The following is a 19,191-nucleotide window of genomic DNA, read 5'->3' on the forward strand; positions in this document are numbered from 1 at the left end:
TTTACGACCGGTACACACTGCCCCTTTTGGTGCTTCAACATAAGAATTGGCAGTGGCTACCGGCTGAGAATATAGGAAACCGGTAGCACTATACCGGTCGACCGCTTATTAGTTAATGAAGTATGGTGGTAAAATGTTGGATTCATGCATAGATTGTTCTCGACAAATTCAAAATTTTTTGGGACATCATATGGCTTGGATGTTGTTTAAATAGGTTCGTTACACTTAGGAGGTGGTGAAATGATATCCGGAAAAATCCAAATTCAAAAATACTAAAAAAATCACAAGGGTATGAAAAATATGAGGAATTCTCAAATTCTTCATACCCTCCCAATTCTCCACTTCTTTGGAGTTTTTAAAATTTTTGGGGACATCATATGGTTTGGATGTTGTTTAAATAGGTTCGTTACACTTAGAAGGTAGTGAAATGATTTCCGGAAAAATCCAAATCCAAAAATACTCAAAAATTCACAAGGGTGCGAAGAATGTGAGGAATTCTCACATTCTTCGTACTCTCCCAATTCTCCACTTGTTTGAAGTTTTTAAAATTTTTTGGGACTTCATATGGCTTGGATATTTTTTAAATAGGTTCATTACCCTTAGGAGGTGGTCAAATGATTTCCGAAAAAATCCAAATCCAAAAATACTCAAAAATTCAGTACATTTTGAAGGTGTGAAATGGATCGAAAAATTCAAAATAGAAATTTACCAAAAAAATCTGTGAGGGGTTTGGATTTCCATATTGTTAGTAATTATACATTTTTCGTATTTTCAATATTTCAACCAATTTTTTTGAAAAGCTAAGAAATAATTTAATTATATATTCTCAATTAATAATTAGTACACAACTAATTTAATTTTAATTTAATATATATTTTATAAAATTTAGTTCTAGTTTTCCCATTTTTTTAACTTCATAAACCAATTATATTGCTTTTCACACTTCAAATATTCGTCAAATTTTGTCAACAAATTATTTGATGTTAAAATAAATTAAATTTACTTTTCCTTAATTTATAAATTATATCACCAAATTCTTTATAATTTTTTTTGGTTTATTTTAAATTTAATTTTTATGTGGGGTTTAATCACTTTAAAGTACAAAAATAAATAAACTATAATTTATTTTTTCAAAATTTTCTTTATTTTTCTGTTTCATAAAAAAAATTTCCTAAACAAAATAATTACATTAAACAAATTTATAATTGGTTAATGTAATAAATGTAACAATGTGTGTTGCATGGGATTATTTCCCATGGCAACCGGTTGGGTGACCTGAAGAAGTGGTTTTGTTTATTTTTTTTTTTAATTTAGAATGTCATGTGTCTCTATCCTATTAGCCTAAAAAAGTGGGTATGGTACCGAAAAGTGCTTTTTGGTACCATAGCATAACCCTTTAAAATTTTAGGAATAATAATAATTAAAAAAATAATATATATTTATTTATATATATTAAAAAAAACCTGCTTCCTTGAAATTGGGGGTTCTTTGGGTAACCCAAACAATTATTTTTAATTTTTTCATCGGAAACTCGGTCATCAACACATGATAAGAAATAAGAATGCAAGAATCGATGAATGTAACAACCTGCATCCTAGAAACTGTTGTGTGTTTGGTATAGGAAACCAAAGCTCCTCCACTTTTAGCTGTATCTGCTTTCCTCTATTTTGCTTGTGCCTCTGTGAAGAACTATTGGACAGGATGGCTTCTCGCGAGGTCTTAAACTTTGTGCAGGGATGCAAACTCAATGAGACACTCCTGAAGAAGCTGAAGATAGCATTGCAAACTATCAATGCAGTGCTGAAAGACGCGGAGGTGAAGCAAATTACGAATCCAGAAGTCAAAGAGTGGGCGGACGAGCTCAAAGATGCTGTCTATCATGTAGAGGACCTACTGGACCAGATTGCCACCAAAGCTTCGCGATACAAGATGAATGCTGACATTCGCATTAGTGCAATTCAGGTAAGGAGCACCAACTCTGCCTCGCTGAGTCCATTTGGTGAAGGGGTAGAGTCCAAGGTAGAGGAGATCATTGATAGGCTAGAGTTACTTGCACAACAAAAAGAAGCACTTGGTTTAAAGAAAGGGATTGGAGAGAAACTACCAAAACGATGGCCGTCCACTTCTCTGGTGGATGAATCTGGTGTGTAAGGAAGGGGGGCTGATAAGGAGGAGATAATTAAGTTTTTGCTCTCACATTGCAGGAATGGCGATAAGATATGTGTGATCTCCATTGTGGGCGCTGGTTGTGTTGGTAAGACCACACTTGCTTAGCTCGTATACAATGATAAGAGAGTGAAACAACATTTTGACCTCCAAGCGTGGGTTTGTGTTTCAGATGAATTTGATCCTTTTAGGGTAGTCAAACAAATTCTAGAGGCAACCAATTCAGGGAGTTGTGAGTCTTGTGACTTGAACAGCCTAAATTTGCTTCAAGTTAAATTGAAGAAAAGACTTGATCGGAAGAAATTTCTACTTGTTCTTGATGATGTTTGGAATGAGAAGTACAATAATTGGGATCTGCTACGAACTTCACTCGAATTTGGATTAGGGGGAAGTAAGATTATCGTAACTACGCGAAATAGAAGGGTGGCATTAATCATGCGTGCAGCCCATACTCATCACCTCCCACAATTATCTTTTGAAGATTGCTGGTCACTATTTGCATGACACGCATTTGACAATGGAGATTCAAGTCCATATCCAAAGCTGGAAGAGATTGGCAAAGAAATCGTGAAAAGTGTAATGGCTTGCCTTTGGATGCAAAAACGCTTGGTGGTCTCTTGTACTCTAATGTAAAGGCCGATAAATGGGATAATGTATTGAAAAGTGAAATGTGGGGATTTCCTGGTGAAGAAATTCTTCCGGCTTTAAGGTTAAGCTACTATTATCTTCCTTCACATCTAAAACGATGCTTCGCTTATTGTTCCATTTTCCCCAAAGGCTATGAATTCCAGAAGGAAAGTCTGATTCTATTATGGATGGCGGAGGGATTGTTACATCAACCAAAAGGCAACAAAAAAAGGCAAGAGCTTGATGATATGGAAGAGCTGGGTGACCAGTACTTTGAAGAATTGTTATCGAGATCATTGTTTGAAAAATCAAGGAGCAGTAAGTCATGTTTTGTAATGCATGACTTTATCAATGACTTGGCTCAACTCATATCTGGAGAATTCTGTATTCGATTAGAGAGTGGTGAGGCAGATGAAATTCTTGAAAAGGCTCGCCATTTGTCCTATTTTAGAAGTGAATGTGATGCCCTTGAGAGGTTTGAGACCTTAGTTGAAGTGAAGTGTCTTCGGTCATTCTTACCACTGCAAATGCCAGCTTTTGTATCAGTCTCTTACTTGAGTAATAGGGTTTTACATGACCTATTACCAACTTTAAGGTGCTTACGAGCGTTGTCACTTTGTGGCTATCAAATGTTTGTTTTGTTTGATTCGATAGGCAATTTGCAACATTTACGTTACTTGAACCTGTCCTCCACACGTATCAAAGGTTACCTGAATCAATATGTAGTCTATTCAATCTACAAACATTGATATTATCACATTGTCGTTCTCTTATTGAGTTACCCATAGGCATGAGGAAGTTGATTAATCTGCGTCATCTCGACATTAGTTATTCAGGAGAAAGAGAGATGCCAAGTCATGTGGGAAGGCTAAAAAATTTACGAACATTGACTATTATTGTGGGCAAGAAGAGTGGGTCAAGAATTGGAGAGTTGAAGGAGCTTTCACATATTCGGGGGAGACTCTGCATTTCAAAACTACAGAATGTGACTTGTGGTAATGATGTGTTGGAGGCCAATTTAAAGAATAAGAAGCACCTGAATGAGTTGATTTTGCGGTGGGATGAAGACACTAATGTTTTACCACATGGAATTGATATACTTGACAAGTTACAGCCTCGTACAAACACAAAGAAGCTCACAATTAGCAGCTATGGTGGTACCAGATATCCTGATTGGTTGGGGCGATCCTTCATTCTCAAATATTTTCTTAATAAATCTTTTCAATTGTAAGCATTGCTCATCCTTGCCAGCACTTGGGCAGTTACCCTCTCTCAAGCATCTTTTTATCAGAGGGATGGATGGAGTAGAGAGGGTGGGAAGTGAGTTTTATGGGAATGCTTCTTCCTCGGTTAAGTCCTTCACATCCTTGGAAACACTTAATATTTGAGAGCCTATCTGAGTGGAAGCAATGGTCAACTTTTGGAGGGAAAGGTGGAGAATTCCCTCGTCTTAAGGAGCTTGCTATCCGTTTCTGTCCCAAGCTAAGTGGGGACTTACCAAACGACCTCCCTTTCTTGACAAAACTCAAGATTTATGAATGTCAGTGGCTGAGTCTTCGCTTCCAAGAGCCCCAGCCATATGTGAATTAAAGATACTAAATTGTGGAGGGGTTATATTGAGAAACCCAGATTTTGGCTTCACTTCTGTTGAAAATTTGCAAGTCTCAGAAATCTCAGAGTGGAAGGCATTACCATTGGGTCTGAAGAAGCTATCGGTTGAAAAATGTGAGTCTGTGGAGTCCCTGATCGAGGGAATGATGCAAAGCAATACTTGGCTTCATGATTTGGAAATAACAAATTGTTCTTTTTCAAGGTCCTTGATCAGAGGTGGCGTGCCCACAACATTGAAGTCACTCCGCATCTGCAACTCCAGGAGACTAGAGCGTCTCCTACCTGATTTCTTGCTATGCCACCACCCGGACTCTCCTTGGAAGACGTTTGGAGGAGTTTGAAATTCTAAGGATTTGTTTTGGTAAGGAAGATATGGATATTGGGAGTTTAAGGAAAATTGGACTCCTTGTGAATAATTGAGTCCACGACTACATGTATTTTTTAATATGAAAAGGGGAATTTGAAATGAAATGGGGACTTTGGATGGAAGATTGGAGAAAGAATGAAAAATGGGAGACTTTATTATTGGAGAATGGATTCACGGATGAGGGGATTTCTTTTAGAGATCATATGATTAGTTTAAATTGCATGCACAGGCCATATAGGAGAAGAATGAGGATTGGAAAGAGAAGCTACCGCTAAAACTCTACAGCACACATTCACCATTGGAGGGGCCAGAGTCCATGCATTTTAAGAGCCTCCACCATGCACCATTGAGGGATCTTTCCTCCAAAGCACAAGCAGCAGATTTTTGAGAGATCAAGTGCACCGTTCAACCATAAAGAATACCATCCAGATTTTTTTTTTAAGGAGAGAAAAGACTGGCTGGTGGTTTTTTGGGGGACGAAGAGGTTTTTTTAAAAAAAAAAAAAACGAAAAAGAAAAGAAAGACACAATAAGTGCTCCGGAGAGTGAGAGTGGTATGGAAGGTCATCTGGAACACAGCTGCCTCCATTGAAAATTACTTCAACACACACACAGTCCACTTTCTAGAGGAACCCCCAGAATTTTTTAAAGAAGTTGTGTGCACCAAAGGACTCCACACACTTTTTTTTTTAAGGAGATATGATTTTTCAAAATCATATCTACTGTACATGATGGATTCTGGACATCTAATTAGATTAAGTATTTTAAAAATACTTTTGAGTGCTACCTGGCCCTGGATTCTTTTTTTTTCTGTGATATAGACACTTTGAATGATATGTGTGATTTTTTGTACTATTTTATCTCTTATTATTTTTTAAAAATTCAATTTATCCATGTCACTATTTTTTACCTAATTTGAACCTTCTAGAACTTTTGGGTGTCTTTGCTCCAATCTGTTATTTGAATGAGTGTTTGGTTTTTTTTTTTAATGTTTTTCTAAATGTATAAGAGTTGTTTCTTGAAATTTTTTGTAATTAAATTCCACTCCAAGATTTTTTTTTAGAAATTGTTTTGTGATGCTTCATTTTCTAACTGCATGCTGATGATCGTGTACTTTGCTAGAATTTGTTATTTATTTTTGGAGTCATTTGACTTATCTTGGCTCGACTTTGGTTCTGGTAGTGTATATTAGACATAATGAGGATGTTGTATAATTTATATTTATCATAACCACTCTAGCATTTTTGGAAGCACCTTATAAATTATGCATGCATACTTGTCCTAACCACTCTAGCACTTTCAGGGTCTACCACGCTCCAAGCATGCCTTAGACTTATTATGTTATTGTCCTTCAGGGACATCAACTCATTATTTAATCATCCTTCAGGAACATCAACTCACTATTTAATTGTCCTTTAGGGACATCAATTCATATTAGAATACTCTCGGTCAGTGAAAAAGATTTTGTCACTTTCTTTGCATCAATGAGAGCATTTGGTAGTTGATTTGCAAGCCCTTATAAATGAATAATCTTTTGAACTTCCAATTCATATTGATTAGTATGAGGATCAAGATGAGTCAAAATGAATGCATTCCAAATAATTTCACGTCATTCTTCTGGAACTGACTTTTCTCCCCTAACGTTAGGAAAATTGTATCATTAAAATGATAATTTGCACAACATGTCATCATACCTTTCAAGTGTATAGGTAGACTAGTCACTAGATAAAAGCTTTTGGTTTTATAATGTACGTCCATACAACTTTACAAAAAATTAATGCATTATCTTTTACCCCGGAGGGCTAAGTTGGTCTTACAAGATTATTTTGGATCTAGCATAATATAAAATGTCATTCACATGGAATCAAATATTACTAGTGACATAGTATAAGCTCTTTTGGAGCCTTTAATCGGGTTTTTATCACCTGATATAGTATTAACATTGTTTGTCATCAATGTCGTGTAATTAATGAGACAAGAGTTTCATCAAAATAACAAGTCATAAAAACCTCACCTTTATATAGTTGAAGAAATATTATCATAGAGAAAGAGTTAATACCAAATATATATATATTTATTAGTCATCGATGATGACTTAGCTTAATAAGTTGTGTAAAAGCAATGAGAGCATATGTAACACAAAAAATAAATATGAAAAAGATAATTTAAAGTTATATATGTCTTAAATAACTCACACATTTGATCTTATAAGTATAGAGCAATTTACACATGAAATACCTAGGAAGTATTTCAATAATCAAACTAATTGTAGTGATTGCTCAATAATCTTATTCAAATAATATTATGATCTAAATTAATGTGCAAAAATTAATTCATAGATCAAAATTTCAAGAGAACATAAAAGGATTTAAAGCATCTTGCAATTTTTCCATCTCTCAAAACTTAAATTGAAACACTATAAATCCATCTAAATATATATTTAAAGATATAATAAAATATATCAAAAACAATAGTTAAACCTATTGTAATTTCAAAATTATTCTTGGATAATGAAATTATTGCATTAATAAAAGTACCAATGATACATTCAAATCCAAATCATAAAAAATTAAGGATTTCAATAATTGAACTCTTAAAAAAAAAAAATTCATATTTCGTAAATTCAAGCTATAAAAATATATAAAATTCTTGTAACTCTAGGCTATAAGTGAAACAACAATGTTTATATTATAATACTTATAATAATCTCTATTTATATATTAAATATATTTTGTTTCACATACATGACTTCAGACCACAAATTTTCTATATACCTTCTAGCCATGAAAGATTATAAAATTAATTATTTCACATAGGTCTTAGTTATGAGAAATTATATAATATTAACTTCTTCTTTTTTGTATAGATTTTAGCTATAATTGTGTATAAAATAATAATCTCTATAGTTTTCATTTATAGGAAATACATATTTTCTTTCATAGAATTTCAGGCTATGAAAATATTTTACATATTTCTTCAAGATATAAAACTATATACAAAAAATTTCTATTTAGCTTCGAGCTTTGGGCTACAAGAATATATACAAGTTTTTCATGTAGTTTCAGGCTATACGAATATGCAAATTAATTATTTATAAAGATTTAGGCTATAACGATATACAAATTATATTTCATGAAACTTCAGGTCACCAAATACAAATTGTTATATAACTTCTGATTATAAGAATATATAAGAATATATACTTTTCTTCTCTACATAGGTTGATCATGATGAATAATATTTTTCATATTATCATTAAGTAAAATAATTATTATGAACTCGAGAAACTAACATGGCAATATTAATTAAAGAATAAATTTGTCAGAACTTCTAGCCATAATTTTAATATGATAAAATGAAAATTTTGCATAACATCAAATCATAAAATATTCTTTGTATAACTTCTAACTATAAAATTTCACAAAATTATTAATTGACAATTTAGTTTGTATAACTTTTGGTTATGCCATAGTTAGAAATTCTCTATATAACTTCTAGCTATACAAAATTAAAATATCAATATTTTCATGTTTCTGCCTTAAGTACAAAAAATATGGCTTATATAGTTTCTGGTTATGAAAACAATTTTTTTTTATGGTTTCTACTATACATTCTATTTTATTGTACCATAAATGTATAAATTTGTACATAACTTTAAGTTATGAAATATTCATTATATAGTTTCTGGCTATAAAATTTTGTTTTGTATAACTTCCGATTACACAATAGAATTAAAATAAATTAAAAGAAATTTAAAAGTTAATATTTTTCATAGCTTTGGGCTATGATTATTTTGTCAGAACAAGAAAATGTACAAATTTGTACATAACTTTAGGCTATGAACTATTTTTATATAAATTTGTACATAACTTCAGGCTATGAACTATTCATTGTGTAATTTTGTACACAGCTTTAGACTATGAATTATTCATTGTATAGATTTGTACATAGTTTCATGTTATAAACTATTTTATTTTTATAATGTCTAGCTATATTATATTGTTTGGTATAACTCACTTTTTATTTATTTGGTGAAAATTTGATTTTTTGAAAAAGATTTGGAGTCGCCACTTATTTTTGTTTTATTTTTTTAAGGGAAAACAAAATAAGAAAGAAAACCCTAAGTGTGACTCCTTATTTGGAAAAGATAGTCTGTGAAAAACCAAAGTCAGGTATGAAGGTCAGGTTACTTATTGGGAAGGTACAGTAAAAAGATAGTAGCACCCCTCTAAGTCCCTAAAAACGAGTCTCTACTAAATAAGGTTAAGCAAGTGTGGCAATTAATAAGGAAATCAACGGATACCAATGAAATGATCAAATAATAAAATGAATCATACATAAGAATAAGCAAAGTAGGAGTGAGATCGTACCTTAGCAACAAGTAATAATGTGCTATCACAGAAATAGGGTTAACTCAAATACAAAATTATCACATGCATATCAAAGAGCAAGACAAAGATCAAGCAATATTTATTAAGCATAACAGTTGACGATCAAAAGAGAAAACTCACATGTAGGGCCCCTACGAAAGCCCAATTTATCTTGTATGAATTAGTCCCACAAATTCCATTATTTTGGAATTATGAAAAATTGCATTCATGCTTATTCAAAATCAAAAGAAATAAAAGATTATTTTTAAAATCAAGGAAAACTTGTGAAAGTGTTTACCTGAAGGGAAAGGTATAAAGTTTATTAAAAACGAGATAAAATCCTAATAAAGGATCAAATGTTGTAGAATTAAAAATATTTGAAAACTGGAGTGGAATTAAAACTATTTGAAAGAAAACTAGAGTTTTGAAATTGGAATTTGAAAATTGAAGTCTCGAAAATTAAATTTAAAAACTGAAATTTTGAAAAAAGTATTTGAAAATGAGAGTTTTGAAAATTAAATTTAAAAATTGGAACTTTGAAAAAAAAAATTATTTGAAAATGGGAGTTTTAAAAATTAAATTTGAAAATTGGAATTTTGAAAAAATATTTGAGAATTGGAGTTTTGAAAATTAAATTTAAGAATTGGAGTTTTGAAAATTAAATTTGAAAGAAATTGGAGTTTTGAAAACTAGTTTTAAGAATTGGAGTTTTGAAAATTAATTTTGAAAGAAATCAGAGTTTTGAAAATTAATTGAAAATTTGAGTTTTTTTAAATTAAATTTAAGAATTGGAGTTTTGAAAATTAATTTTGAAAGAAATTGGAGTTTTGAAAATTGGAGTTTTTAAAAATTAAATTTAAGAATTGGAGTTTTGAAAATTAATTTTGAAAGAAATTGGAGTTTTGAAAATTATTTGAGAATTGGAGTTTTGAAAATTAATTTTAAAATAAATCAAAGTTTTGAAAATTAATTGAAAATTGGAGTTTTTAAAAAAAAAATTAAATTTAAGAATTGGAGTTTTGAAAATTAATTTTTAAAGAAATTGGAGTTTTGGAAATTAGAGTTTTGAATATTAAATTAAGGAATCGAAGTTTGGATAATTATTTGAAAATCGGAATTTTGGTTAATTATTTCAAAATAGAAGTTTTGGAAATTAAATTTGAAATTTGAAAATTTGAAAAAATTAAACTTTGATATCAAAATATGAAAAATAAAAAAAGGATGAAATGTGGTGGTGGGGTTGCATTCCAAAGGTGGCCATGCATGAGTGGGGCTCGGGGTGCTGGATATAGGTGGTAGAAAGTATGGGGCGGGACATTGGTAGTGCTGATTCTGAACCCTTGAAAGAACTCACTATCCTGAACTATAGATTCATTTAGTAAAGCACTCCAAATAGAATATAGCAAGGACGTTTTTTTCAGCAGTACTCCTCTCATCATTTTTTTGTGAATTCATCCTTCCCTCTGTTTCCTTTGCTTTATAGTCGCAGTCTTCACTTGTAACCATATTGATCATCACACAAATTTGGCAAGGAAATGAGCTGCTCATTTGCAGAGCTCTCTGTGAAACAACTTTCTCAGGACTCTTCTGACTTGGTGCCTCCATTTCTTTCCACAACTCTTCAAAATCAACCACAAATGCAATGCAAACCAACCGATCCTTCGAGGCTTTTCATTAAAATTTCATGAGACCCCCTACTAAACAGATCCAAAAGCCAGAAAAGGAAATCCCAAAAATGAAACAAGCAACTGCAATAGTTATAAAACCCTTTTTTTTTTTTATCAAATATAAAGCCTTATTTCATCAATTTAAAATGTGACCAACCATACGATGATGATGATCAAAATTACAAACCCACAAATGCAATTGGGCAAAACCCATTTTCAGCATCCAATAAATTAGGGCTCAAGAATCAAATCCAAAAACTCAAACCTATTAGCGACGAAAGAGAGGCCAAATCTGAGCAGTGTCATACAAGAATTTTGGTGAGCAACCCACCGCTCCACTCCGCCTCTCTATTTTTGGTCGCACCTGCTTCAACCTGTTTCAAGCTGCTGCACGTTTTTCTATCCCCTCTTCTCCAGGTTTCATGCTCAGCTCACCAATCTTCCTGTACTCTTCTTTTCCTCCCGTTGCTGCCCGTTTTTGTTCCCCCTATCTCCTCTCCCCAACTCTCCGTTTTCTTCCCTGCTCCCTCCCACCTCTACCAGCTTTCCCTTCACCATCTACCCCTTTTGCTGAAAGCCTCTTCTTTTTCTAAAAAAAACCTCCTCCTGCTCATTTCCTGCAGCTACCCTTCCCAAAAAAAGTCTCCCGTCCTCATCCACCACCGTGATGTCTTCTTTTTCCACATGTCCCATGCAGCCTTTAACCTCAAGAAATCGCCCCCCACTCCTCCAAGACATTGCCACTCTTCTCAGGATGGTTAAAAAAAAAAAAAAAAATCTTTTGGTGCACAAAGGGATCTACAAAAGACTTTTTAAAATAAAATAAAAATCAAATTAAAAAATCAAAATGAGATGCCCTCATGATTAAAATATAAAAAAATGGTTTTCTTTAAATAAAATTGAATAAACTCATTTTTTATTATTATATTATATTATTTATTTGTAAAATGTAAATCTTTAAGACAATCTTTTTATTTTATTTTATTTATTTTTAAATTCAAATAAAATTGAAAAACTTACCTTTAAATCAAACAAATATAAAATTTCTTCTTTAATAATTTTTTTAATAAAATCAAATAATAAATCCTTTTAACAAATAAAAAAGATACTCTTATAAATAATTTTGTAAAAATTTGCTTTATTATTAATAATTTTTTTATTATTAATAAAATTGAATTGAATTTTAATGTTTTTGTAAATAAAGATGAAAAAGTTTTTATAAAAAAAATTCTTTTATAAATAAAGTTATAATTTATATATATATATACACATAAGATTCATATAAGCATGTTGACCCCTCTTTTTGGACCCGTAGACACTTGTTTTTTTATTGCTGTTATTTATCATATTTTATTTTGTTCTCTTCTCTCTCATCACTTGCTTGACATCCGCAAGTTTTTGTCTTTTTGCAGGATAGTGAAACCTTTTCTATTTAGGGAAGTGGGCGACCCAAAAGCAGAGGATATTCTGCATAGAGGATTCCTTTTTTGGGTTAATTAGGGAGAAATAATGTAGGCCATGGAGAGGGAAAGGTTTTTGGCGGGCCGTTTCTTTAGAGAGAGAGTGAGTGAGGTGCAGAAGAGGGGCATCAGTCAGTATTCGGAAAGAGATTTTTGCCGAGAGGAGAGAATGAGGATTTTGGGCTGAGTAATCTTGGGCGGCAGGAAGAAGAATGAGACTGGGAGAACCAGAGAAAGAAAATAGGCAAGAGTATTCTAGGTTTTCGGCAGAAGCTTTGGGCAGCAAAGACCAGAGAAAGAAGGTGGTGAGCTGAGTGAGGCGCATTTCAGAAAACAAGATTCAGAGAGGTTGAGCTGAGCAGAGGAAGTTGGCTTGAAGCCAAACAAACTTCTGCTTGAGGGGAGCACTGCTTGGTAAGATTGTTTGGGTTCATCGATTATTACTGATCATCATACTTCTCTTATCTCTTTTTCATGTGATTATTTTGCATTGTTTGTGAGGTTGCTTTGTTTGGTTATTGTGGCTTCATCCTCTATTTCTCTGGTTTCATTCAAGGATAATCTGACTGTGCTTTGATTGGCTGTTTCATATTTGAAAACCTTCTTGTATCTTGGGCCTTTTCTCTTAAGATATTTTCCTGGTTTAAGCCACCGACCTTTAAACCCATAGATAAAGAAAATGAAATGGGTTTCTTCATATTTGTTGGGTGTTTGGTCCTTGTTTATCGTCTTCTAAAGCTTCATTCCATTGTATTCTCTGTTTCTCCCCGTTCTGTACATGGGTGTTTCAATCCGAGTCTCTGTTTTGGCTCCCACAGAGATTCCTTCTATGAGCGAAGACCCAGAAATGGAGATTGGCTTAAATGAAGCAGGGGTGTTAACTGGATTGTGATCATGGATGCTCTGTTTTGGACCCGTTAGCTCTCTGCACCTGGTTTTCCAATCCTTTCTCAGTTTTATTATTCTTGGGGATAGTGTTTGGTTGTGCCTGCTTCTTATTTTGTGGTTCCGGGGGTCTGCTCGTTTTGTCTTGGTTGTCATTGATGCTAGCAATGGGAAAGAGACTGGTTTTGGTTCTGTCCTTACGGATCTAAAGGTGATCAAAGGGTCTAGGGAAGAGGATACAGGTGGTGAGGAGGGCTTAAGATGAAAGGTATGGGGTGAGGTGCCTTGTAAGACCCGGATCCGCTCCTACTGGCTTCCTTTATGATTGGGGCTGTCCCTATTGTCAATGCCGGTCTAAGCAAGCCAGAGATTGAAGTTACTTATTGGGGGAATCTGGAGAATGGTGATTAGACTGAGCATCTCAACCACGGACCCAGAACTTAAATCTGATGATTCTAAGGATGGAACCATAGCACTCATAAATAGGGCTCAGTCAAAGGAAAGCATGAAACGGATTGATTTTAGCCTGTCAAAGAGCAGAAGAAAGTCAATGCAACCCCAAACCCATGAGAGACACTCTGAATTTGAACCAAGGAGAAACAGTGAGGCAAATGGTTCTCCTTTCTAGCATGGCCAGGATGTCACACTTGATGTCAAAGAAGACACCCATCGAAGTGCGAATGGGTTTGGCGTCCTCGGGTTTGAATTGGGTTCGTTAGTGGAAAGTCCAAATGCTTTGCTAATGTGGAGAACTTAATTTGAAGATTTTGCTAGTAGGCCCACTTTCCAGTTGCTCCACCACTCATCCCCTGCGTTCATGAAGATTTGACATGCATGGCCACCCTAGTGTATGTGGCCAATTCCGTTCCAGTCATCCAGCTCATCATTATCAGCTTGCCGTCCACCACTTGAAGGAGGAGTCTTACTTGGAATTTGTATTGTTGATGATAGAAAACTGTTGGCGCAGCAAAATAATGTCAAGTTCCCGCAGCAGTCAACCCATGATGAGTTCAATGATTGGAGGGATGGCACAGCAGAAGCCATGCACAGAACTTGGCATGAAAAATTCAATTAAATGATTGGCTTCAAGAAAGCTCAGGAAATGTACCTAGATTGCTTAGATGCCATATGAACATGGTGAATAAAATTCATGAAAGAGAGCACCTCAAGCAGTAAGATTTTTGTTTTAGCTTCAGTAGGATTTTGTATTAGGTTTATCTTGTGTTGAAAATGATGGAACTCCACAATGTCTCAGCTTATGAAAAGTACGAATCAAAAGAAACATACCTGTTTTTAGAGAACTATGAATATTGTAATTTGTAGCTTAGAAAGTTAAACCGAAGTAATTGAAATCTCTCACTAATTGGAATCATAGAGCCTGCTGCATACTCCACTCTCCATCAGACTTGAGCTTCTGTAGTTCCTCCAGCAGAGTATCAACTCATGATTCTTTGGGTGCAAAAATCTTGGCTACTTTCGTCCAAAAAGAGTCATGAACCTGAACTCACAACAAAAAAATGGTCCCATTGGAAATCATTGCTAGACAGCTAGAGTTTGTTGACGGAACAAGGATCGAATGCCTGCCATCAGATTTCAGCAAATTAGCCAATGAAAACAATTTCAAGGTCCATATAATTATACAAGAAACACAATTTACAAAATCAGACCTGCAGAGCTGCTTGGCTTTTAAGCCTCAATTCACTCTAAATGAAATCTGAAGCATTTGACAACGCACTAATTAAGCATGGGAGTCTTAAAAGATTCCTTACGAAGATATGTTGATCAGAGCCAGAGTGAAGCATCACAGATGATCTGAAAGAAAGCAAGAAATTGTTATAATAATTAGAAAATTTAAAGCATATTTTTCCTATTTATAATGGATCAAATCAAAATTGGTATTTTAGTATGTTAGTTTTCCTGAGAATCATTTTTAGGACAGAACAAGTACCTGACTATAAATTGGTGTAATGCCACCTTCATTACAAAACTTGGTCATCGATCGCAATGTGTGGAATGTGAGCTATATGATGCCAATCTTCCCCTGTCCAAAACTTGCACCGCTCTTTCAGCAATGGGCAGTTCTGGATTGTTAGAACAGAAAGGTTGGTGGGCAGCTGCTCTTCTGTCAAGAATTGGAGCTTGGGGCAGTCACAGATCTCTAATTTTTCAAGAGAGGTGAGCAGTTGAAGCTCCAAACTGTCAAGGGACATGAGATTTGGAAGATCTGAGATTTTGAGAGAGGTAAGAGAGGACAGTCCTTGCAGACCTTGTATTGGAAATATCAATTCAGGACAACCTTCTATTATTAATGACTGAAAGCATGCAGCGTTGTGCAGCAGCCGCTTGAGATTCTTGCAATTGAAGATGGAATATTTTGACACGTTGAGAGCTAGCAATTCAATAGACACAAGATTAGGGCACCCTCTGATTCTCAACCAATCAAAAGATGTAACATCGCCATCTGAAATTGAAATGGAGAGGGATTCAAGCCCCTTGAGATCGTAGATTTTGAGATAAGTTAAACTTGGGAAGTTGCCGAGTGGGAAGGATGAGAGAGAATTGCAAGTACTTCTGATGATCGCCAAATAGGCAAGGGAAGGGAGGGGACATTTTAAGAACTCAAGTAGGAGAAACTCTAGTTTCTTACACTCCTCTATATATAATGATTCCATTGTAATGGGTAAACAAACTCTGCGCAAGGGTCTCGAAAAAGAACAATTTCTGATTCTCAACTTTCGAAGACAAGTATTACTTTGCAACATTCCCTCCTCCAGTAGGGACTCGAAAGAGTCGGCATTTTGAATTGAGAGATCCTTCAGTAGTGGTGGTAATTCCTTCCACTGTGAGATGTCACAGCTGCGCGTTGCCAACTGACGGATGGCTGGAACCCTTGGAAGTGGAGCCACAAGCTGCTCACATTCTTTAATCCATAGTCTCGTCAAGAAAGGCAGATGGGTTGGTAAGTCCCCAGTTAGCTTGGGACAATCGATTATATAAAGCTCCTTGAGACGAGGGAATTCTCCACCTTGGCCTCCCATGCACAACCATTCCTTCCATTTTGGCATACCCTGAAATGATAGAGCTTTTAGGGATACAAAGGATGGCTCAGTCCCATAAAACTCAGCGCTTACCCTTTCTATCTCCACCAACCCCAATATATATAAATGTTTAAGAGAGGGTAGCTGCCCAAGCGGTGGGAAGGTTGACACATTCTTACAATTCCAGAGACGTAGCGACACCATATTCAGAATTGAAGGACCTCCTAACCAATCTGGAAATCTTGAACCACCATACCCATAAATAGTGAGTCTCTTTATGTTAGAATGAGGTTGTAAGTTGTTGAGCACTATGCCTGCTCCATTTTGTTCAACATCACTACCACGATTCCATTCCAACTCTAACTCATCCAGATATCGCTTGCCTACCATATTGGCCTCTGAGGCATCCTTAGCATCAACCACATTCTGCAGCTCTTGAATGACAAGACTCCCACCAATGTGGCAAAGCTCCCTCAACTCTCCAACCCTTGTCTCACTTTGCTTGCCCACTATATAGTTACTCAATTTTTGTAAACTCTTTAATTGACCCATATGACTTGGCATCTCCTTCACTTTGCTATGCCTGATATCAAGATGACGTAAGCTAATCATTTTGCACATCATTTTAGGCAATTCAACAAGATATTTACAATAATATAATATCAATGTTTGTAAATTATACAAATTACAAACTGATTCAGGTAACCTTTTGATGAGTGTGTAGGTAAGGTCCAAATAGCGTAAATGTTTCAAATTACTAATTGAATCAGACAAATCTGTTATCTCATAATAACACAATGATAACACTCGTAAATATTGAACTTTCATCAATAAATCATTCCAAACTCTAGTACTCAAGCGAAACTCGAAAACATACCTACTACCATATGGATATATTCTCTTTGAAACCTTATCTTCCCGAGGCCAAATCTCCAAATTCAATGGTAAGAAGGTCCGAAGACTGTTAACTTCATTAAGGATCTCAAATCTCTCAAAGCGATCATATTCACTTCTAAAATACGATAAGTGACGAAGCTTTTCTGGAATTTCATTCATCTTACTATCCTTCAATTGAACACAAACTTTTCCAGAAATAAGTTGAGCCAAGTCGTTCATGAGATCATGCATTACAAAATATGATTTGTTGCTACCAGACTTTTGAAAAAATGATCTTGATAATAGGTCATAAAAGTACCCATCACCTATCTCTTCCATTGTTTTCTTACCTTTTTCTGATTGTTGCAAAAACCCTTCTGCCATCCACAATAAAATCAAGTTTTCCTTCTCAAATTGGTAGTCTTTAGGAAAAATAGAACAATATGCAAAACATGGTTTTAGATGTGAAGGAAGATGATAGTAGCTCAATATTAAGGCAGGAAGAATTGCATTATTTGGTAAATCCCATGTTTCACTGTTCAATACATTTTCCCATTCTTTTACTCGACCTTCTGAGTATAAGGCACCCCCAAGGGTTTTGACAGCTAAAGGCAATCCATCACACTTTTTTACAATCTCTTTGCCAACCTCTTCTAGCTTTGGATGTGGACTAGAATTTCCATTTTCAAATGCATGTTTTGCAAATAGGGACCAGCAATCTTCAGAGGATAACTTTGCCAAATGATGAGTATGAACTGAATGCATGACTGCTGCAACCTTATTGATACGTGTAGTTACAATAATCTTACTGCCATATAGACCAACATTGAATGGAGTTTGTAGCGAATCCCAATCATTATAGTCTTCATTCCAAACATCATCAAGGACAAGTAAGAATTTCTTCCTCGTAAGTCTTTCCTCCAATTTATGTTGAAGCAGATTCAAATCATTGTCATCAGGAGTCCCAGAATCAATTGCCTTAAGAATGGTTTTCGTTATCCTGACAAGATCAAATTCATTTGAAACACAAACCCATGCTTTAAGGTCAAAAAATTCCACCACTCTCCTATCATTATACACCAGCTTAGCAAGTGTGGTCTTTCCAATACCGCCCATACCCACCAGGGCGATCACACTTATCTTATTCCCACTTGCATTATGGGACAACAAAAATTTAACTATCTCCTCCCTGTTAACATCCCTACCGTACACCCCAGACTCATCTACCAAGGAAGTCGTCGGCCATCTTTTTGACAAATTTTCTCCAACGCCTTTTTTCAACCCGAGAACATCTTTTTTTTGTGAAAGATATTCTAGTGTGTCAGTGATCTCCTCTACCCTGGATTCGATCCCCTCACCAAAGATGATGTTCCGTACCTGAGTTTGAGAATCAGACTCCATCTTGCGCCGTAAAGCTTCAGTGGTGATATCATCCACCAGGTCCTCCGCATCATACACAGCATCTTTCAGCTCATCGACCCAATCTTTGACAGCTAAATTCGTGATTTGCTTGGCCTCGGCATCATTCAGCACTGCCTGAACTTCCAGCAATTTCATCTGCAACTTCCTTAGGAGCGTAGCACTGAGTTTCTGTCCCCGGAGGAAGGTGAGGACGTCGCGAGAAGCCATCCGATCAAATATAACTTGGAGAGAAGCCGAGAGAAGTGCTCCCCCTCCTGCTACAGCCCCGGCCATGTCTGTTGGTTTGTAAGGGAAGCGAGTAGTGGATCAGAGAAGAATGAGAGAAAGCAGATGCAAAGCAACGAGGAAGAGCCTGGACCTTGGATAGAAGAAAGAGGTAGATGAAGAAGATGGCCTATCAACAAATGCCAAATGTACAGATGAATTCATTTTCTACCCACCCATATCTTATGGGTTGCAATTGATCCCTGCCTTACAAATAAATAAGAAAATATACATCAACCTTATACATATTTAATTTGCAGGACCCATAATCTACACGCTAAACTCAACATCAGGCTTCTGGACCAATAATAAAATTATTGATTGTAGGTTTTCTGGATGCATAACATGTTGGAAAGGCCTTCCCCTTCAATACTTTACAACATTAAGAGACCTTTGAACAGTATGACATTGACAAAATCACCCTCCTGAGTTGCAAAAT

General features: G+C 35.1%; 1 protein-coding gene and 1 pseudogene across 2 annotated transcripts; one reads left to right on the forward strand and one right to left on the reverse strand.

Moving 5' to 3' along the window:
• Positions 1-1,701: 1,701 nt before the first annotated feature.
• Positions 1,702-4,745, forward strand: LOC117925923 (annotated as a pseudogene).
• Positions 4,746-14,336: 9,591 nt separating this feature from the next.
• LOC117926312 (putative disease resistance RPP13-like protein 1) lies at positions 14,337-18,838 on the reverse strand. Of its 2 annotated transcripts, XM_034845400.1 has the most exons (4): positions 17,068-18,838; positions 15,101-16,773; positions 14,820-14,964; positions 14,337-14,732 (listed from the first exon to the last, which is right to left on the reverse strand). In XM_034845400.1, exons 1-2 carry the CDS (start codon positions 18,759-18,761, stop codon positions 15,132-15,134), a joined length of 3,336 nt encoding a protein of 1,111 aa, XP_034701291.1. In that variant the 5' UTR covers positions 18,762-18,838; the 3' UTR covers positions 14,337-14,732; positions 14,820-14,964; positions 15,101-15,131. The 2 variants fall into 2 exon arrangements, with proteins under 2 accessions (XP_034701291.1, XP_034701290.1); XM_034845399.1 differs by having other exon boundaries at positions 15,101-18,838.
• Positions 18,839-19,191: the final 353 nt, after the last annotated feature.

The sequence above is a fragment of the Vitis riparia genome, chromosome 12 (genome assembly GCF_004353265.1).
Source record: "Vitis riparia cultivar Riparia Gloire de Montpellier isolate 1030 chromosome 12, EGFV_Vit.rip_1.0, whole genome shotgun sequence".
NCBI classification, from domain to species: domain Eukaryota; kingdom Viridiplantae; phylum Streptophyta; class Magnoliopsida; order Vitales; family Vitaceae; genus Vitis; species Vitis riparia.

Excerpts from the sequence above, each read along its gene's own strand:
- LOC117926312 (XM_034845399.1), bottom strand. The coding sequence starts at position 18,761 with ATGGCCGGGGCTGTAGCAGGAGGGGGAGCACTTCTCTCGGCTTCTCTC.